Source organism: Leuciscus leuciscus (genome assembly GCF_965113295.1).
Source record: "Leuciscus leuciscus genome assembly, chromosome: 13".
NCBI classification, from domain to species: Eukaryota; Metazoa; Chordata; class Actinopteri; order Cypriniformes; family Leuciscidae; genus Leuciscus; species Leuciscus leuciscus.
Genome location: NC_138737.1, coordinates 5695570 through 5715934, shown reverse-complemented (window position 1 = coordinate 5715934; position 20365 = coordinate 5695570). Strand labels below are relative to the sequence as shown.

The following is a 20365-nucleotide window of genomic DNA, read 5'->3' as shown; positions in this document are numbered from 1 at the left end:
AGTTTTTTTTGGCAGTTCATGTCTTTGATTTTATCAAGCAAATGACATTTTAAATGACAGTGCTTGTATGGCGAGACCAATAACATTAAATTGTTGTTATACATAATTTAGTAATCTTTTTTGCTATTACTCTACTTGAGGCCTGTGTGTGCGTGTGTGTACCTTACAATCAGTTATAGCCTATACATTTGTGAATAACTGTGTATACTCATTTAAGACATAATAATTCCAAAAAAAATATTTTCTTTAAAAGGTAACCTTTAAAATGTCAGTATTAAAATGTGTGACTATATATTCACACACACACACACACACACACACACACACACACACACACACACACACACACACACACACACACACACACACACACACACACACACACAGAACGATAGATACATTGATTGATAGATAGACAGACGATAGATGATAGAATGACCAATAGATAGATAGAGACTGACAAAATGAATATTAAACAAGGTAAAGAACAAAATAGCCTTTTATTCATTTTTCATATTAGTTCCGAGTCTTTTTTTGTCTTTAGAAAACAAGATTAATATCTATCACATAAACAAACAAAGTAGAATGTGCAGATGAAAAATAGTTTTGTCTCTTTCCAGTACATATAATATAGTATTTAGACAATTCAGAAAAATAAAAGCCTCTCCGTCCCTTTATGAAATAAACTCCCAGAGAGAGATTCTCATCCGGGAAAGGGAGCTCAGGCCGCAGAGATCTGCTTCCCAACAGTCCTTCAGGACCACGTGTTCCTTCTTCACAAGTAGCATACTTTTTTCTTTTCTTTTTTTTACACAAATATATGCGGAGCGCAAGATTTCCCAACACATTATTGAATATAGAATACATGAACAGTTCCCACGTAACATTTCAAAGAGGAAACAACAAGTGAAAAGACTTATTACAGCATCTGGCAACCGCAGATGTTCAAATTCAGTAACTTGAAAAGCAAAATGAGGCAAATGTCTTAACAGTTTCGAGCCACAATCGATTCAACTCCATCTCCAGTTTGGTGCTTGGATTTGTGACTTCATAAGCAGGTAACAAGCATTAAACAGGTTTTCTCAATGAGAAATATTGAAATGATTGACTGTCTTACAATGGAAAATTGTACATGGTACGAAATCTGTGCTGGTATTAGGAAATAATTTAAAGACTCCTTCACAAAGGAGAAAAACCGTCCCAGCCACCATCTCTACGGTCCAATCAATTATTCAATAAATGGCTTTATGTAATGTCATTTGCATAAAGGTTTCAGTGACTAGAACATTTACACATGCTGGTTACCAACAATCATTTACATTTTTTATAACTTGAAAAACTTGCACAAATACAATTTCGGCACAATTTTGGTTCTAATGAGGAAATAGGATAGGGGGGAAAACACTTTTTAAATTAATATTCAATCTGAGCTTTTCTTGTTACAAGCACAATAAACCTTACTCCGCATTAAAATATTCTGGGATGACTTTAGAAAAAAAAAGAACAAAGCTTTTAGAAGCAATTAATACCAGTAAATAGTTCGTCACTGGACGAGCACATACCCAGAAATCCCACTTTAAGGCCTATTTAATGTGGTATTAAGATCTTAAGATCCAAACAGTCTTTGTAGGTTCAGAGACATGCAGCATTAGATTCATTATCTCAAAGGGGGCAGCGATTTCATCAACATGACAAAGGCTCGTTAATATTACAATATTAAACATTGTCTGAACTAACACAATGATTTTTAAATCATTTATTTCTACATTTGTAGAACAGAAATAGTTTTAGATATGGCTCGCTATTTCTGTCTTTTAAGCTTGCTAGTTTGTAAACAACCCAAATGAAGTCATCACTATGTAATAGTTTGATTCGGGGAAGTGTGCTGTCACTGTATTGATCGGTGCTGATCTACGGTAAAGGTAACAACAGCATCATAGCAGGGGAAAGAGGAGGAGGAGGAGTCTAGCTCAAAGACACCAGCTGTTAAAACGCATTCGCAGTGCATTACAGAGCATAGCTGCACAGACATTCAGAGGCACAAACAATCCCAGAAATCCAGACAAGCTTGAGAAGACGGCTGGAAGCAGTATGCAGACTCACCACACTGCGTTAAAGATCACGAATGGGGAAAGTACTACTCGCAAATCACTAAATTCATCGTCACAGTGAGTTATTTGATATTGCAGGCTTATTATTTTGCCCAATGCATGGCGTAAAAGAACCACAAGTAACTCACCGATGAAAGTCAATTAGTTTTGTGTGAATCTGATCACATTTAAGCTGATATAGCAGGTCACTGTGCTTAACACGCGAGGAGGCGGCGACTCCCGAAATGCCTCCTCGAACCGAACATTCAATGTGTCGACTTCAATGTGGCGCCCGTGACATCATATGTACACATCATAGCCCACCGAAAGCTGTGGTGAACAATTACTGATCTTCGAGGCCTTTCTCAAAAGCTTTATATTAACAAACAGTCATTCACTGAGATTAGAACAAGTTCGCATTGGTTCCGCACGTAACAAAATCAGTCATGAGTCGCACAAAATGCAAGAGAGAACAATCTGAGGACACGTATAGGCAATTGCAGCATGCTACGAGAAAATCCTCCCGAATTGATTACAATTACGCAGATATAAAACAACAAAAGCACCAAATTAAAGAGCTGAAAGACACTGACCATCCAAATGTTTTTTTTTTTTTTTAATTGAAAAGAAGTATGTTATGCGTGAGTTTAGCAAACTCAGGTCAAATTAAACGACAGAAAAGGCTGCATGGCGTGGAGGCAGTTACTGTCCATAAACACTGACTACAGCTTTCTGTAGAACGCTATATATAACCACCATGATTTCCCCACAGGAAACTTGAGCTTCATACACAAACTACAGGCGCTAGAAAATATGCAAATAATCGTTGGCTTTGTGTGTCAGTAGGAAAGAGTCGCAATGTATTTGCGTGCCAGCTTTGACGCGTCGAGCTCTTGACAGCTTTGAGGTAACAACCGTGAGTGTGATTTTAACACATCAGACGAACATAGCATTAGAGGCCTGCACAAAACTACTAACCATATCAAAAGCAGCTGCATAAATTACTTTGACTATTTACAACGCTTATTGAGTTTCACACTTATAGCTGGCCAGTCGATGTATCAGTTATATACAGTGTCAGAACAAGAGAGCGTTTTGGTTGTGTGAAGGTTCTTATAGCCCTTTGATGTGGCAGAGTAAAAAATAGAAACTCAGCGTGAGAAAGAGACTGAGAAAATGTGAAACGAAAGAGAAAAAAAGGATAGAGATGCAAAGATGGATTGTATATAAACAGCTGGTCTTTGGTCTCCTCTGGCATTTTCCTTAAAAAAAAAAAAAAAATGAAGCATGAAACTGCAACGCTTCGCCATGACACTTCTGAAACCTTTGCCTGCTTTGCCAGAGAAAGGGCTCCTTGAAAAGAAATATTAAAAAACCAACAACAAAAACAGGAAAATGAGAACCAAAAATTGAATCTGTCAAATCTTGGAATGGGTGCAACTTATATTTACAAGAAGGACGTTTTGAAACAAAGGAATGATTTCATTGAAGAAAAAGATTGACACATTCCAGATCTTGATATCATTCTGAATCTCTTTTGTGTCCTTTCCTCCCTGGTTCCACCTCTTCAAATCCCGGGAATGGCCGTGACATTCCTCTGGCATTTTCAATGCCTCTTGGACTCCTTTGTCCATGGAAAAACACAAAATGTTTAAAACAACAGTGTGTCATATCCTTTTAAAAACTGATTTGTGTCTTTGTAATGGCAAAGAAAAAAATTATCTTGCACTTTAATCTGTCAGATTTCAAATGCATGCTTTCTATTTTCACAAAAAAGAAAGAAGTTTTTAAGAAAGCAATGCTCCGTCTGTAAATGGCATTTCATGCCTTGATTCAATCAGAGGTTACCTCGTCTGGTCCATAACTCATAATGTTACGGTGAGAAATCAAAAAATAAAGTGAGTTCCAAATTCACAATCTGAGCATTCCGGAATGCACATCACATGATGCACCAAGAAACATCAAAAATAAATAAATAACCGTTGATGATCATCATATAAAAGGCAAAGGGAAAAACAAAAGAGCAAATAGTCTATGAAATACCACCATGAAGCCCAGAAGCGGGCTGCTCTGTCAACCAATCGTAAAGGACAGCTGAGAGCGCACTCCTCTTGTCGAGTCGTCATTGGAGCAGAGGCTCCGCCCAACTCGAAGCAGAACTTGTTATGGAGTGTCTCATCTTTCATTGGTCGTCCTCAGCGTCTTATTGGCTGGGGAGTGAGCCAATCACCACGGCAAGAGACAAATGAATTAAATGGCAAGTCAAGGTTTCTGTGGTCCAGGGGAGAGAACGACAGGTGTGGATAGGCCGTCCACGCTCAGTGCCGGGATCTGGATCTGATTGCTTCCGTTGGAGGGGAACTGCAAGAATAACAGCACGGCATTAATTAGGATTTAAGCTTGAAGACACTTTTTAATGTACTGCATTCATGGCTTGCTATCAATCATTTTTACTCATTTACAGTAATACATTTACATTGGAACATCTAATCAGTAATTAAACTGGACAATATTCAAGAGACTATAATAAAAATGCAAAACTAGGTGATGTAGGGTTAGGTTTAATGGCCCTGTTCCTGTAAAACTAACAGCGTGTAAACCTTCCAAACTCTGCACTGCTGCTATTGTCCAGCAGAGGATGCTCACATGTTTCTCTGAGCAAGAGTCCAATAAAACCAAAGCCTTCATAAAATTAAGCACACTAGATTTGACATCCACTAAAGGAATAAGCAAAAGACAACATGGTGAAATCACTACAATGCAGAGCCTTATTTAAGGCTTAGTTCATTTCTTTTTAAATGGGAGCAATATGATAAAAGACAGTAATAGTAATTAGTAATAATTATATTTATTGTTATTATTAGTTATTGAGAATGGTAGTAATAATAATAAATTAATTTAATGAACTAATTAAAAAAAGGGGGCAACAGAAATGTGATAAGACACCAAATTCAGTAACAATGACATTTATTATAATTAAATAGCCTAATAATAATAATAAAACTGTAATCGACAATTAAGAGTGATGAACTGTTATTATTATCATTAGTAGTAATAATAAGTTAATTAGCCTAATTGTAGCTTAGTTTTATTGTATTTTATTGTAAACAATAATATAAACAACACATAATTCAAATAATGTGTGATCATAAGTGTGGGAATCGCTGGCTAACTTACAACAGCTTGAAACTTTTCTCATCCATTCAGAATTTACAGAACCATTTATCATCCAAAAAATCCTCCATGTAATGCAGTGGTTCTCAGAGTTTTTTGGTGACGCCCCCCTTTAGACTTTTATAAAATCGGGGGCCCAACCCCACTTCTGACTACCAATTTCACTAAAAAGTATGAAAATTTTAAGATTTTTTTTTGTGGGAAAAACTGCAATGAAAAACACCTGCAATTGTTTCACTTTGTGTCGCTGTTGAAACATTAAAAAATATAAAAATAAGAGAGATTATTAGACCAGAACTAAATAAAAAATTCCAGTGATGTGGTGTTGCATGAACAATACATAACCGGCCGCCTCACAAGCTCAGCTTCTTGTATGTCTTCCAGCCAGAAAACGGCAGGGGAGCGGAGAGTTCATAAAAAACAACTAGTGATGCCGTCCGCTGAAGCGGTTGCCACGGCAGTTTTTTTTCCATCTTTTTCTTCCCCCACCCCCACACACACACTTTGAGAACCACTGATGTAGTGACATTAATTTCCTTGTATTTCAGCATAAAAAAATTATCAAAAGAATATTTTAGGGTGGGAAGTCATCTTTTGGCTCTCTTTATTTCTCCTCTGCTCCAGCTCGTTTCCTAATCCAGCTTTCTAATGAACCTGCCATTGGATGCTATGAATATTGCAGGCTCTGTGACAGTGCGTATGTATCTCTATTGCAAGTAGCTTTGGATAAAAGTGTCAACTAAATGTGTAAATAAGATATCGGGTACCATGACAATTAGAAAAGTTTAGAAAATATGTCATATGTTGTGATGCATTTGATGGTTATGATGAATGGAGTGGGCAGAGAGTAAATTCTCAGCCATGCGATGAGCCGAGGGAGTGTGAGGAGACAGATGGTGTGCTGCTGCCATGCTGTGGACAGAAACTGTGTGGACAGGAAGTCTCACCTGGAAGGAGAGCTTGGCAGGGCTGCGTGGAGCGATAGGACTGAGCGTGCTCCAGAAGTGAATGGTTGATGGCAGCGGACTCGGTGTCAACAGCACTGGAGTCTAAGTGAGAGAGAGATTTGAAGAGGTTGTGTGTGTGTGTATGAACAATTTTCCAAGGTCATTGTGCTGTATCTCTTTTGTTCTTGGTTATCTGGTAACACAAGCATTCGTATCTCTCTGGCTTTGTTAAAATCACATAGAGACTGTGTGAGTAAGAGCTTGGTACATGTGAAGCATCCATTCATACCACGCATATGCTATTGTTGCCTTAAACAAAAAAAAACAAAAACAAGATATTGCTGATAATTATAAAAAGTTTCACAAAAGCAAAGATCTAGCTCTTAAAGCACAATTCCACTGAAAGACTAATATAATGCTAAAGCTCTGTGATCACTCATTTAAAAGTCATCTCTTTGTGCCTTGTATGTGGTAAAAGAGGGCATTGTGTTGAAATCATGGCTGTCAACTGCTTAAAATAACTATTTTTATATTTTCTGAGGTGTTCATGTGGGTTTCATCTTAACAATGCTATTGCAAGCAGCACTAATTCAATTCCATCAAATAGCGCAAATGAATTTAAATTTAACTCAATTAAATGCATTAAAAAACATACATTTACATGTAAGCACGTTTTTAAACAACCATAATAATGAACTGGATGGCTCACCAGGGAATGGGAGGTGATGACTGTGGGTGTTAAGGTGTTTGTGGCACTGCCAGAGGCCAGCAGGCTGTTCACCGCAGCATTGACCTTATCCAGTGAGAGTCCAATAGGCAGCAGTGTAGACGAGGATGGCAGCTCCAGCACACGTGGCTTCTTTGATTTAGGAGGCTGGACTTCCTGCATGCTCTCTGAGAAGGAGGCTGATGAAGTATTGGTGTCCTCTGAAAACAGTTTTGAATGAAGGGCTGAAATTGGCAATTGATTTTTAAACACTGCGGTCTTTGTTGACCTATAACTATGTTGAATAACTGTAAAGCATTCCTTGAAGTTGTTCATTGTTTTTATAAAAATGCGGAATCAGCAATATGATAAAAGATATATACATTTGATAAAGAACTAATCACAATAAATTCTTCCACCAATATACACTACTAAGAGTTTTTTTTAAAAGGAAATGATGCATTGAATTGATCAAAAGTGACAGTAAAAAATGTATTAAGATACAAATGATTTCTGAATAAATGCTGCTCTCTCAAACCTTAAAATCATTTTGAAAACATTTATCATGGTAACTGTTTTTAACATTGATAATAATAATAAGAGATCTTTCTTAAGCATCTAATCTGCATATTTAAAGCTACACTGTATTTTTTTTTGTTGATTCTTAGCAAAAAACACTTAGTTCTTTCAAAAATATATGTGCTCATTAATGTATATTTACTTCTTTCAAGTAATAAAGTATTCTCGTAAGTTTATAATCTGCCATTGAAAGTACATACGGGTGAGGGGTTCGAATGCCGGTCGCCATGTTGCCCCTCCATCTTGAAACTACATTAGCCAAAGAGGGACATACCTGTAAATTCAAGCTTCGCCTTTCGCGCTTTACACTCAGACGAATGCGAGGGGGAGATTACTCGCGACTGCCGGCAGATTTGAAAGATTGCTGATGAAGGATCGCGCCTATTTTCGAGGACATGTAGCAGAGTCGCCAAGGAAGCGAAAGAGAGAATTAAAACGTCAACGCGACAGGCAAATCAGCAAGAACAAAGTCAATACTGGAGTAACTTTTCCCAGATGGAAAGAGCTCATGAGGAGCAAAGATTTTAAAACGGACGCCGAAGTTGCCTGCTTTCTTCTCGACAGGTAATTCAGCCTATTTGTGTAAATTCAAAGTTTTATAGTTGCTTGTCTAACCATAGCATGGTTGTACCATAGCACGCCAGAATGACCTCTAGTATAACTTGCGTTACTTTTCCTCACGTCAATGGTGAAAAAGTATTGTTTACCTTGTAACATGAATCTGTGCTGGATCACAGGTGATAGTTTTAAAGGCGCAATTGGACGAAGTCGAACTGAAAGCCATGTTAATCTTGGAATAATATGGCCACCGTAGGAGTTAAAACGCCCTCGAAATTGAAAGGAACAGAAACTAATATTCACTGGGTAGTCATATATAATTTCACCGCTAGATGGGGGAAAATATCAAACAGTGTAGCTTTAAATGATTTCTGAATGATCATGTGACACGTAGGACAGGAGTAATGATGCTGAAAATTCAGCTTCGTCATCACAGGAATAAATTACATTTTAAAATATATTAAATTAGAAAACAGTTATTTTAAATTGTCATAATATTTTACAATATTTCTGTTTTTTGATCTATTTTTGATCAAATAAGTCAGACTTGGTGAGCACAAGAGACTTCTTTCAAAAACAGCAATTAATTAGCTAAACACCAAGCTGTTTGCAGTTGCCAAGCCATCTGAGCTCAACGTCTTTTTAACAAACCAGAATAAACCAGAACATTTAATCAACCAGAACTTTTGACTAACCAGGTAACTCAGGATTCTCTTCCACTTCCCCTTCTCCAACCGGCTGGGCCACTGGCTCCACGCAGGGTGACGGGGCATCCACAGGGATTGGGGCATCTGTATCTCCAGGGTCAGGCACTGTGGACACCGACTGAGTATGGCAAATAAAATAAATAAATTACTCTTGCATTTCATTCCAACCAAACACACAGAATAATTCCTAAATGACTGTGACATGTCTGTTCACCTCATCATCTGTTTTTTCATCCAGATTGACAATATCCAGCAAGTCTTCGTCATGCGGGAGACTAGACTCTTTGGGCAGCCCGACAGAAGAAGGCTTTATGACCACAAACACAGGCTGAGAGGGGTTGACAACACATTCGCCATGAGCCAGAGGAATTAGCGAGGTCAGAGAGCTGGGATCGGACAAGTAGATCTGTGGTGGGTCACCCAAACTCTGGCTCTTCTGTGCTTGAGCATTCTGTGGGATGGATGGATAGATTCATTTAAAACAGTGTTTTTATACACAGATGTCTTAATAACAACAGTATTTATCATGGGTGTTGGATTTCATGCTGATTAGCTGAAATTTAGGCATTTTCCACTAATCATAATACATAATCTTTTATAAATCTGCCTAACAATGTCATGTTGACCAGGAGGCTACAATGAGTGCTTCAATGAGCAATGGATAAAAACTAGTTTGTAACTCTTTTACATCCAAACTGTGACATTTTCAAATGCCACAAACTATTTTTTTTTTGTGTGGGACTTGATTTTATTAATTGGGAAAAGGGCTTGCATGAATGCAATGCAATTTCTGACACTATCAGAACTTCGTCAGAGGGTGAGATACACTGTAAACATGTCACACAAGGCAATCAAAGACTGACGATTTTGCCCAAAACAAGCCATTCTTACTGTGGTTGCAGTGGCTGAGCCAGAGGGTGTCTGGGGGCTGAGAGCGGGTGTAGCACATGGCGAGGAGTGGGTCACTATCACCTGCAGACTGCTGCTCTCCACAGTCGACTGGGCCTGAACCGTTCCCTGCTGCCCTTCTGTCTGACACATTCGTATCTGCAACATACACATACATAATCACTGTGAATCAAACACCTGGTTTTACAACCCGTTGATGACTCGTTTAACTACCGGTAATAACTTGTGGCATCAGAACAGAGACAAAAACATGAAATCCAGAATAAAGCTGACCTCATGCACTGTGTTGTCCAGAGGGGCAGGTTTGGGGCTGCCGTCAATCAAGACGTTCTCTGTTTTGATGAATTTCGAAGTGCTTTTGCAGGGTGACTGCAAGGACTGGATGGTGAAAGTAGAGTAGAGACCAGACTTCATGTAATCGTTGCGGGAGCTGCGTTGCACCGAGCTGGGGGAGGAGCGCTGAACCTGCAGGCTCTTGGAGAGACACGGGCTGGTGCTGTTAGCAGCACCTAGAGGTTTGGTCTGAATGGACAGCTCCAATTTGTCTCCCGCAGTGGCCCTCTGTGAATCCTCAGGCCCTCTCAGACCATCAGCAGAGTTGGGGTCTGGATAGGTCACAAACTTGTAGACGAACTTCTGGCCGCTAACTTTCTTAATAATATTCTGTGGGAGTATGAAAGCAATAATAATATTCACCATATATTAATCCTTCCTCTTATCTTTAGTGTGTTTTTTAAATCTTTTTTTATTGTGGTCATACAATACAAAATTCCAGAAATGCATCATTTATTCATGGGAAAATAATAGTGAAAGATTGAAATATTGTCCAGGCTGATTAAATGGTTGAAATTCATGAATTTTGAGTAAATAATGTCAATTGTATGTTTAATTCCATTTATTTAATCTCATTTGCAATCATTAAATTAATATATAAAATATACAGGCTATTATACTGTTCAAAAGTTTGGTCAGTAAGGTAACAGGTTTTTTGAAGGGAGTCTCTTATGCTCATTATTGCAGCATATATTTGATCGAAAATACAGTACATACTGTTTATAAACAGTACTATTGTGAAATATTATTACAATTTAAAATATCTTTTTTATTTGATTATATTTTAAAATGCAATTTATTCCTGTGATGCCAAGCTGAATTTCTAGCATCATTACTCCAGCCTTTTATTCCACAGGGATGCTTTAAAGTGATCATAGCCGACAAACTTTTGACCACTTTAATGCATCCTTGCTGAATAAAAGTATTATTTTCTTATAAACAAACAAAAAAAATGTTTTTAATAGATATAAACAAAAATTATTATTAGGTCTAAGGCTGGGTGGTATGACGATATATCTCGTGGCGACGATATAAAGAGATTTATTGAACGGTCAGATGCACATAGTTATGTCAAAACGTTGTAGTATTGTAGTATGTGTGTAGTATTCACTTAAACACAGTTGGTTGTCTTAAGTGAACTTAAACATTTTGGCGAAAACCGGATATGAGTCAGGACTCAGTTGATTAGATCTGTGCATTAGGTCTTAAAGTGATATCAGCTTAATAAACCTGCTACTGTGTCATTAATGTTAATCAAACAACAAAAGACAAAGAGAAAAGCACTCACTACTCTTGACTGAATGAACTTATGTATCTCTAATAAGAATCAATTTATATTTCATTTATACAGTAAAGACTATGCAGTGTTTTATTTGTACATTTCTTCAATTTCTGTAGCATTTCTTACATCTTAAATAAATCTGCTGTACATAAAAAAAGAGTTTATTTATTGTATTTGTCCTATATCATCTTTAATGTCTTTTAATGTCTCTTATTTTTAATAACAAAGATATCTATGGTCATACCACCCCGGATAGGGCCAAATGAAACCGACCAAATGCCTTATTCACAGTCATAGTGATTCCTATGCATACCTTGTCATAGTAGTAACGAAGTGCCCTGCTTAGTTTATCATAGTTCATGTTGGTTTTGTTTTTGCGAAGCCCCCAGAGTCTGGCCACCTCCTCAGCATCCAGCAGTTTGAACTCCCCGTCCCCAGACGTCCAGGAGATCAGGTGCTTCTGACTCTGATCCTCCAGCAGGTGTAGCAGGAACTGCCACAAAGTAATGGACGGATCCATCGCTATAGGGCACAGAAAACACACTATGTTAGCCAGGTAGTATTTGTAAACTACTGTTTAAAGTTTAGGGGTGCTAAGTAAGTGCTAAGTACCATGTTAAGATTTGAAAAATCCACAAAGGACAATGCAATTAGTTCTAACTAAATGTAAAACAACCTGTGACTACTAACTTTTTACTGAAATATATGCCGATATCTCACAATCAAAGTCATATGTGCTGTAAAAACAAAGGCACTGGTTTCACTAGCTATGTTGCGAAAAATACTGCATCTAAAATACCTAGATTTCACTATCATGGTAAATAGGTTCTGGAACTGCAACCATGTTAGAGAGAAAAAACAGCCTTTTGGGATTTAACTAAGTACAGTAAATTACAGTAAATTAAATCCTTTCTTTAGGCATTTTTTATGGTTGGATTGAGTAGATGAGTGTAAATGGAGAGTGAACATTTTATCTGCAGTGACATCGAGGGAAAACAGGCATGAATTAATGGCGCTACAGTCAGCAGAGGACGTGTATCACAAGTTCAGGAAGAACATGTTGAGAATGCAAATGAACCCGATTACCATTCCCCCCCTTCATTTACGTAACTCATAAGCAACACCTTAGAAACGATCACCATGGTAAAAGCATTTAAGCAACAGTTTCTAAGGAATATAAAAGACCCCGCCACCTTTTAAGCACACTGAACCAAATAAATATCAGGGAATTGCTGATGACAATGAAGGGAACCGTTTCCATTTGAACTCAGCACACAAAATCTCATTAACTAACACATTAATTAATTAAAATGTCATTAAAAATGAGCTGTAAGTGATTTAGTGAGTGCATTTATTTACAGTAAAATGTCTTTAATAAATGGTGTCATTCTAGGCCTGAAACACCAGAAGAATATCCTGTGGGCAGCTTGTGCAACCACACACACCAAGGCAAACAGAGGGTTTTACAAAGCTGTACTTCAGGATTTAAATTGTCATATTGTCCTGTTAGCCTATTATCTACACTTACTAATCAAATCAACAACTCATTGCAATACTGCTGAAGTTACTCATTTCCATACAGGCTGACAAAAAAGTGGAACATTAAAAATATGTTTTTTGAAGACATTTCTATTAGCACTTTTCATAATTGTTCCTGCTAGAAATATACACATTAATTATGCATTGAGAACATGTAGATTGGCTTGAAAGTCGAATTAATTTGACCAATAATGGTGAAAAAGAATAGCACTCAATGTTATTCATCCATAAAATATTACATGAAAGATTTGTCTGAATACATATCACTTTAGTTTTAAGCAATAAATATGAATAGATCAATTAAAAATGTGTTAAATGTAGAATTACGCCATATACATATAAAATATAATAAAAGTGCTTGTGTAACTATACTGTAAAATGAACACAAAGAAAAAAAGTAATTTTTTTATAGATGAACAATCTGTACCATACCAGTTATTTGTCAATATTATTTGTCTAAATAGTATTAGTCAATATTGTATATTTTATATTACAGATTTCTTTAGCTGCTATATAATTTTAACATGAAAAGACAGCATTGAATTTCAACAAATATTTAAGAGTCCCACCTATATTATTATCGGAATCTATCATCTCCACATTTTACATTTTTCATCAACTATTCAGCTCAAAATTTATAGTTACCAATATTTTATTCTGTACTTTATAATATTGTGATGTCTAAATTCACTTAATCATCACAACATTGATTTGACATTGACAAGAATGACTGGTTTTAGTTTATAAGTTTAGACTTGTTAATAGAAAGTGCAAATAGTATAGATTAGAAAACAGTATAGACTTAACATATCAGACAGAATTTTTATCTAGTTACTTCCCTAAATAAACAGCCATTGAAAAAACAAAGCCAGTTGTTTACAGTGCCCCTATTCATATTTGCATAACGTCAGTCCTTGGTCTTCATTGGCTGCCTGTGAACGTCTACTTTGACACTCAAACACTGTAGTTGTAGCTGAGACTGGAAGAGTTTAGTTCGTGTTGTCGTCATGTCGAGTAGACGCTGTTTTTCAGCACTGCGAATCCACTTGCACGCACCTCCAAAAGATGAGGACTGGGTTAAAACCAACATTACTGTTCCTATCAATGTGTATCAAGTGCTGAGGAAGCCTCTGGAGATGAAATTCAGATATGGGAATGGGCATTTCATTTCCGACACTCGCTGTAAGTGATAAACCAATCACAACAGACTGAGTCGTCTGACCAATCAGAGCAAGAGTAGGCTCTCGGTAAGGAGGGGTTTAGAGAGACTGAATCTTCGAACGAACCGTTTTCAGACTCTTTAATAAATGAGGTGATGCTGCAATTTATATTATGAGGAAATTAAAGTGTTTTTTGACCTTGGATGCATGTAAATCTATTGCAGGAGATCTCCAAAACAAAATAAGGAACCTTTAAAATAGCATAAAAGGGGCACTTTAAAAGAATGAGTACCATCTTGAGAAACTCCTCTGTAATGCAGCAACATAATAAATAATGGTATAAACATTATAAAGCACTAACAGCAGAATCTACTGAACTGTTTAGGCCAGTAAAACAAACAGCTTCGGATCTTCCCAAAAGCACACTAACACATTGAAGCTGTCATGAAAAACCTATACTGCTATGTTGATTTAACCACACATCTACACCTTCATTACTAAATTCCGCCATCCAAATCTAAAAGCAAAATTTAACCATAGGGTCACTGTATTTAAGATAAAAATGTCATAGTGGTGCCAAAACCAAAGAATCAGATGCACGTTTGTCTTATTTACACTTTGATTATTCCCTAATTTTCCTTGCAGTGTTACTTTCTAGCTGAAGAGCTCCAGCATGACTAATCAAGGGACTAACACTGCACAGCTTGCCTTAGTCTAATGCCTCTTAAATCAGCCTGTACATCTGAGAAAAGCAAATAAAAACCGGCACTGAACAACACAGATCCGTTTCCCCCCGCCTTATTGCCTTAAGACTGTTTGGGGACCTCAATGCTTAATAGTCAATTATCTTGAGTTCTCAAGGCTGCATGATGACTTATAGCCAATGAATGAATTGCCATCAGAAAGGAGGAGATAGCCAGACAGGACCGTGATGTGTGCAGAATTAATCCAGTGCTAAAAACCAAACAAATCCCCAATAAAAATGTACTCTTGTCTTAAGAAGGGCTTCATTGCAGATCCTGGAAGGTTCAATGTGCCCACCCTGTCTCCTTGGGTTAACATGCTGTCTGCTGGTTAATATCAAGATGACACTGGTTTTATTTACACAAACAAACACAGTAGAGACAAGCTGACAATGTGCATTGCACAATCATGTTCAATGCACGTTTGGAAAGCAGCAAGTTCTTATGCATTTGCATCAAAGTTGTCAGAGTAATTAAACGCCTTGTTGTACAACAGGAATCGAATAATAGAGCGATAAGGTAATACTTTTGTTTTATATATAGCACCTTTACAAATACAACAGGGCACGAGCTTGTTTGACAGCTCTGGCACTCAATATCAAAATATTTAATATACAACAACAATTGAAACAAATGCAATTCTGTTCAAATATATCCTAAATCTTTTTGCTGGTTAGTACAGAAATAAACACGGCAGCTAAACATACTGTATTTGATTCAGAAAGAGCGGCATGTGGAGACACTGTCAGACATTTGGATTTGAAAACATGTACTCAAACACAGTTGAAGTGCATCAGGCTTCCAACAGGTTTTGTTAACCCACCCTGACCCAAAGTAAGGAGTAAATGCCACTAATGTATATGGTCCCTTTAATACTTTTTGGACAATTAACGTTACGTTGATTTGAACACAACGTTCTGGCTCACACCAGGATTAAGCACCATCCAACTCATGGACAAATTAACCGTGAATAAAACAGAGCTTGTTGTGAATATATGTCTTTATTTGACTAACAACAAGCACTTTATTAAACTCGAATGCAATTAACGTTACTCCTCCATGTCCAACCTCCTTGAAGTGGAATAAAACTTACCGCTGATCAGCGGGTTGGACTCCATCTCTCCCAAATAAATGTCTCTATGGGCGGTTTTATTCTTTGGAGATTAAATCACGTCCATTACTGTGCTTGCTGGGTGTCAGAAGTCGGCGATTTAATTGCGTTTGGTTGTTATGTAACACATGCACCTCTCCCTCCATGTTAGTTGACATTAGCAGCTAAGTCGCTAGCTCTCGTTAGCTCACGCTGCCTGCGCGTGCACCGTTCCTGTCAGACGAACTGAAGACTTCTTCAAACGTCAAAATACTCCAGTAAAATCGACTAGGGCCGCGGTTTAAAAGGAGGAATGTCACGCCCTGCCTTTAAAGTAATTAAGAAACAGTAATGTGGGGTTCATTCCAGTGTGGTGGACGGTCAGGGAGGGCAAATAAAACGAGACTCCTGATCAGGTAGCCGTTGCTCCGTCCACTTCGGCGCGAAGCGCGCGATCTTCCCTCACTCAGCGGTGTCCAGGCAACGGACGGAAAGTCAACTAGCCAACCGCAAGCGCGGCTGCACTGTTGGACCAAAGAGCTCAAAATAACGGGGTAGTAAAAGACAGAGCGCTCCCTTCCGAAGTTTTTTTTCTGTAACAACAACAACAACCTCCGCTCTGCTTTCCCCCTCTTTGCTTCCTGTTTCCACGAACGCCTCGACTACTTGTTTCTTTTTTTTTTTCCACCTCTCTTTGGTCCGCGAGTCCCCTGTGCGGCCGTGACGTCACTGCTCAGGCATGACGTGAGTCAGCTGTAGAGCAGAGCAAAATGAATGAAAGGACAAACTTTTATGTGTTGCTTTCTTCTCGGAAAGAGAGACTTTTTATTCAGCACCAAGGTCGAATGAAAATCTTTGCACAAAGAAAATGCGTAAATTCTCTCTCACCCACACACGCACACACATATCAACTAGGTTTTATACCTTTACGTAGACGTAATGGTTTTTATACTGTACAAACTGTATATTCTGTCCCCTAACCATAACCCTACCCCATAAATCTACCCATTACAGACAACTTTCTGCATTTTTACATAGAAAAAACCATCACTTAGTATGATTTAAAAGCTGTTTTCCTCGTCATGACCAAAAAATGGCCCCACAGTGTCAAAATGTTCACATTTTACTACCTACCTACACACACACACACACACACACACAGGTTGCTGCTGCAGGATTGCCCGGAAATGTTGCATGCGGGGGTTTTCCAGGGGGGCCGCAAGAGAGTGCTAGGGGGTCCGTGGAGAAGTTTAGAGAAAAACAGTGTTAAACATTTCATAAATACATTAACTATACATAAATAAACGTGATCAAAAATAAATAAATGATTAAAATAAAAAAATAATGTACATTTGATTTGAGTAAATAAATAAATAATACATCTAACTGTACAGTACTATAGTAAGTAGAAACTAAATTAATAATGTAACAATGTAAACAAAATATTTTCCATATATATTTTACACAGATTTATGATAATTTTTCACAGTATAAAATGGGTCTTTAAACAGGATAATTTATAAGCTGCCAATTTAATTTTAGGATTGGGGTCCCTCGCACAAAGTTGATCATATTTGGGGGTCCGTGACATCTAAAAGATTAAAAAACCCTGACATAATGTATGGCCAAAACAATGCATACTGCATATGTAATAGAATAATATAGGAAGCATAAATTATCTTCAGACACTGATTCATAGGAAATCGTGTGCACAATAAAGGTCTCTGTAAATACTGAATAATATATAATCAGTAATTCCACAGCCAGTGCTGATACTGTCACATTATAATGATTGTCATTGTGCCCAAATGCGGCAGTGAGTCTTTGTACAAAGAAAAATAATCTATTTCAGGAAAGCAAGTCTTACAGTGCTGCCACAATTCAACATCCAGTTTCCATGGCAACTGTTACTAGTGTGACAGGGTAGCCATCATATGGATGCCGCAGAAACTTAACATTAACCACTGTCTTCGTCAATCAGAACAGCTAAAATAAAAGTTGAATTAATAATCAATTAATTTCAACGTAATTCTTGAATCCCAAATGCAGCCCAGAACTGATTATATACAGTTTATCCTCTTATTATTTGTAGATACAACCAACAAATAAATACTACTTGTATTTTAGATTCGATATTTTTAGATTGATTTTAAGCTGAAGTTTTTTTAAATCCAGAAACAGCTTGTACTCACATTACCAGGTGTTTCCCCAAACATATTTTAATGTTATATATACATACAGTATGGAATAGCTGCATAGTATAATGCTGAAATTACTGGTAGACTCCATTACATTCTTTTTTATGTAAGAAGTCCATGAACATTTATGAAGATTTGAACAGATCACGACATTCTTCATTTCCAATAAAACAATTTTAATAATAAATTGCTTGTCATACCTAAACAAGGTAAGCCTAATTTTTCTACATCATATCTATTCACATAGATCATCTCATCTTATATGAAGGAACTTATTTGTTTTAGTGTATTGCATGTGCAAAACAGCGATATAAATCTAAAATGATCACAATGCCACAAAGTTGCACTGAAAATGTTACAATTTATTCAGCAAAATTTTCAAAACAACAGTATAACCTGTTAAAAGGCAACGTTCCTCTGAACTGATTGCCATAATGTTCACATTGTTTGAAACAAACATTACAGTCATATGTGCAAAAATAATACACTGTGTGTGCTGTGATTGATTAATGTACTACAACACCTCCCTCCTTCTGGTCTCTGGAAGATCCTTCAGACCTTGCAATTCCCTCAATCCCTGTGAGAACAGATCATTTTTTACTCATTACAATAAACTGTAAAAGGAACAAAAAATAAATAAAGCAGAATAATTTGTACCTCCAGAACCATGCGGATGTTGGCCTTTATCTTTGCTGCATCTTTGGTAAGAACCTCGGTATACCTAAAGAATTAAAATAATGATAAACATCTTTGGGCAAACATGCAAATTTCAAAACGATCAAAAGATAAAACCAAAAGTCTTACTCGGTTAGCTGATTCGTCTTCTTTTCTATGAACTTCAAAGCCTCTGCATGGGTGAATTCGACAAAGAATCCATAACCAACTGCCACATATATTTTTGATGCATCAGGTCTAAAACAAATTAATCATTTATGAGTTTGCTCTTTCAAAATATTAGACAGAGGCATTGAGGCACAGTGAGCCGACATCAGACTTGCAATACTTACACATGAGCCTGCACATAGAAATGGCAGCCAAGGTCAACATCAGTTTTGAGTTCTTTGCTGTCAGTTTCCTAAAGATTAATAAAATATAGCAAAACAACATATTATAAACACATAATACAGAATGAGAGCAAGAAAACACTCATATATATATATATATATATATATATATATATATATATATATATATATATATATATATATATATAGAAACGCATAAGTGCAGGACTTTAGAACAAGCTCAAAATATGGTTTAGTGGATTTAAAACTACCTGAATGCTTTGTATTGTATTCTTCAGCTGAAGATATTGTGCTATTTTCTCATATACAGCATCTCTTTGCTCCAACACTTTCCTGTAAGAATCGAAATAGCAGTAAATAAGCTTTTAACATGTAAATTTTTAATATGTAGAATAAGATATACATTAAGATATACATATAATAAAACTACAATAGGTTATAATAATATACATTATTGTGCACTATGGGAATTTATTTGGTACTCAGTGGTACCACAAAGAATACCATGGTATTACCATGCTACATGTAAAAATATGGTATTGCGATTGAACTCATGGGATTACCATGGTACAAACATGGTAATACTATGGCAGCCTTTGTACGTGCAATACGCAAATGTATTTCACCAAAGACATAATCAAGTGATGATACTTACTGTAAGTCTTGTTTCAACACTTCACTGATAAATGTCTCATACTGCAATACTTTTTCATCAATATCTGGCGTCCCAGAAGTCATGATGTAACCAGAAAGATGGTTGCAGATAGACTATAATACAGAGATACTTTCTTGAAGAATAATCAACGTTTATATTATTAATCTACATCAAACATCGGGGCTGGCGCAACGATTAAAATCGTATAGATGACAGATTATTTTGTTTTAGTGTGAAAATACTCGTCTGTGCAAAGCTAACCCGTCCTTCTGTCTGTCACGTGGCTCTCCACTTGTTTACAAGATACACACGGAAACGTACTCGAAACCGGAAATGGCGTTAGCTAACTTTTTCTTTTTCTTCTTTAAAATATATAAACAATTTTTAATATGTAAGGCATATTTTACCTATCGGTTAGTGATATAAAATAACTGAATAATAAAACATAAATGCATACGTTAATACGTCATAGTTCAAAGTAGTGATGGGACGACGGTCCGATTCATTTCTGCGAATCGGTTCTTGGAAATAGTTCGTCTCAAGGAACGGGTTGAAAACGTTTTGATCTCATGATGTGATCTCTCAGAGATCCTCGCGTGGCATATTACATACTCAAAACGTCAGTAAAGCTATATATATAAATATGTATGCATGTACACACATAACTATT

General features: G+C 36.9%; 2 protein-coding genes across 2 annotated transcripts; both read right to left on the bottom strand.

Annotated features, from left to right (window-relative positions):
- Positions 1 to 481: 481 nt before the first annotated feature.
- On the bottom strand, positions 482 to 16570 carry elk1 (ETS transcription factor ELK1). Its single transcript, XM_082187565.1, has 9 exons — positions 15821 to 16570; positions 11599 to 11807; positions 9944 to 10333; positions 9653 to 9808; positions 8976 to 9212; positions 8750 to 8879; positions 6921 to 7138; positions 6212 to 6313; positions 482 to 4451 (listed from the first exon to the last, which is right to left on the bottom strand). Exons 1-9 carry the CDS (start codon positions 15843 to 15845, stop codon positions 4353 to 4355), a joined length of 1566 nt encoding a protein of 521 aa, XP_082043691.1. The 5' UTR covers positions 15846 to 16570; the 3' UTR covers positions 482 to 4352.
- A 1786-nt stretch (positions 16571 to 18356) lies between these two features.
- On the bottom strand, positions 18357 to 19999 carry uxt (ubiquitously-expressed, prefoldin-like chaperone). The gene is made up of 6 exons (XM_082187567.1): positions 19696 to 19999; positions 19292 to 19373; positions 19023 to 19090; positions 18820 to 18927; positions 18673 to 18736; positions 18357 to 18592 (listed from the first exon to the last, which is right to left on the bottom strand). The coding sequence occupies exons 1-6, from the start codon at positions 19776 to 19778 to the stop codon at positions 18530 to 18532; spliced, it is 468 nt and encodes a 155-aa protein (XP_082043693.1). The 5' UTR covers positions 19779 to 19999; the 3' UTR covers positions 18357 to 18529.
- Positions 20000 to 20365: the final 366 nt, after the last annotated feature.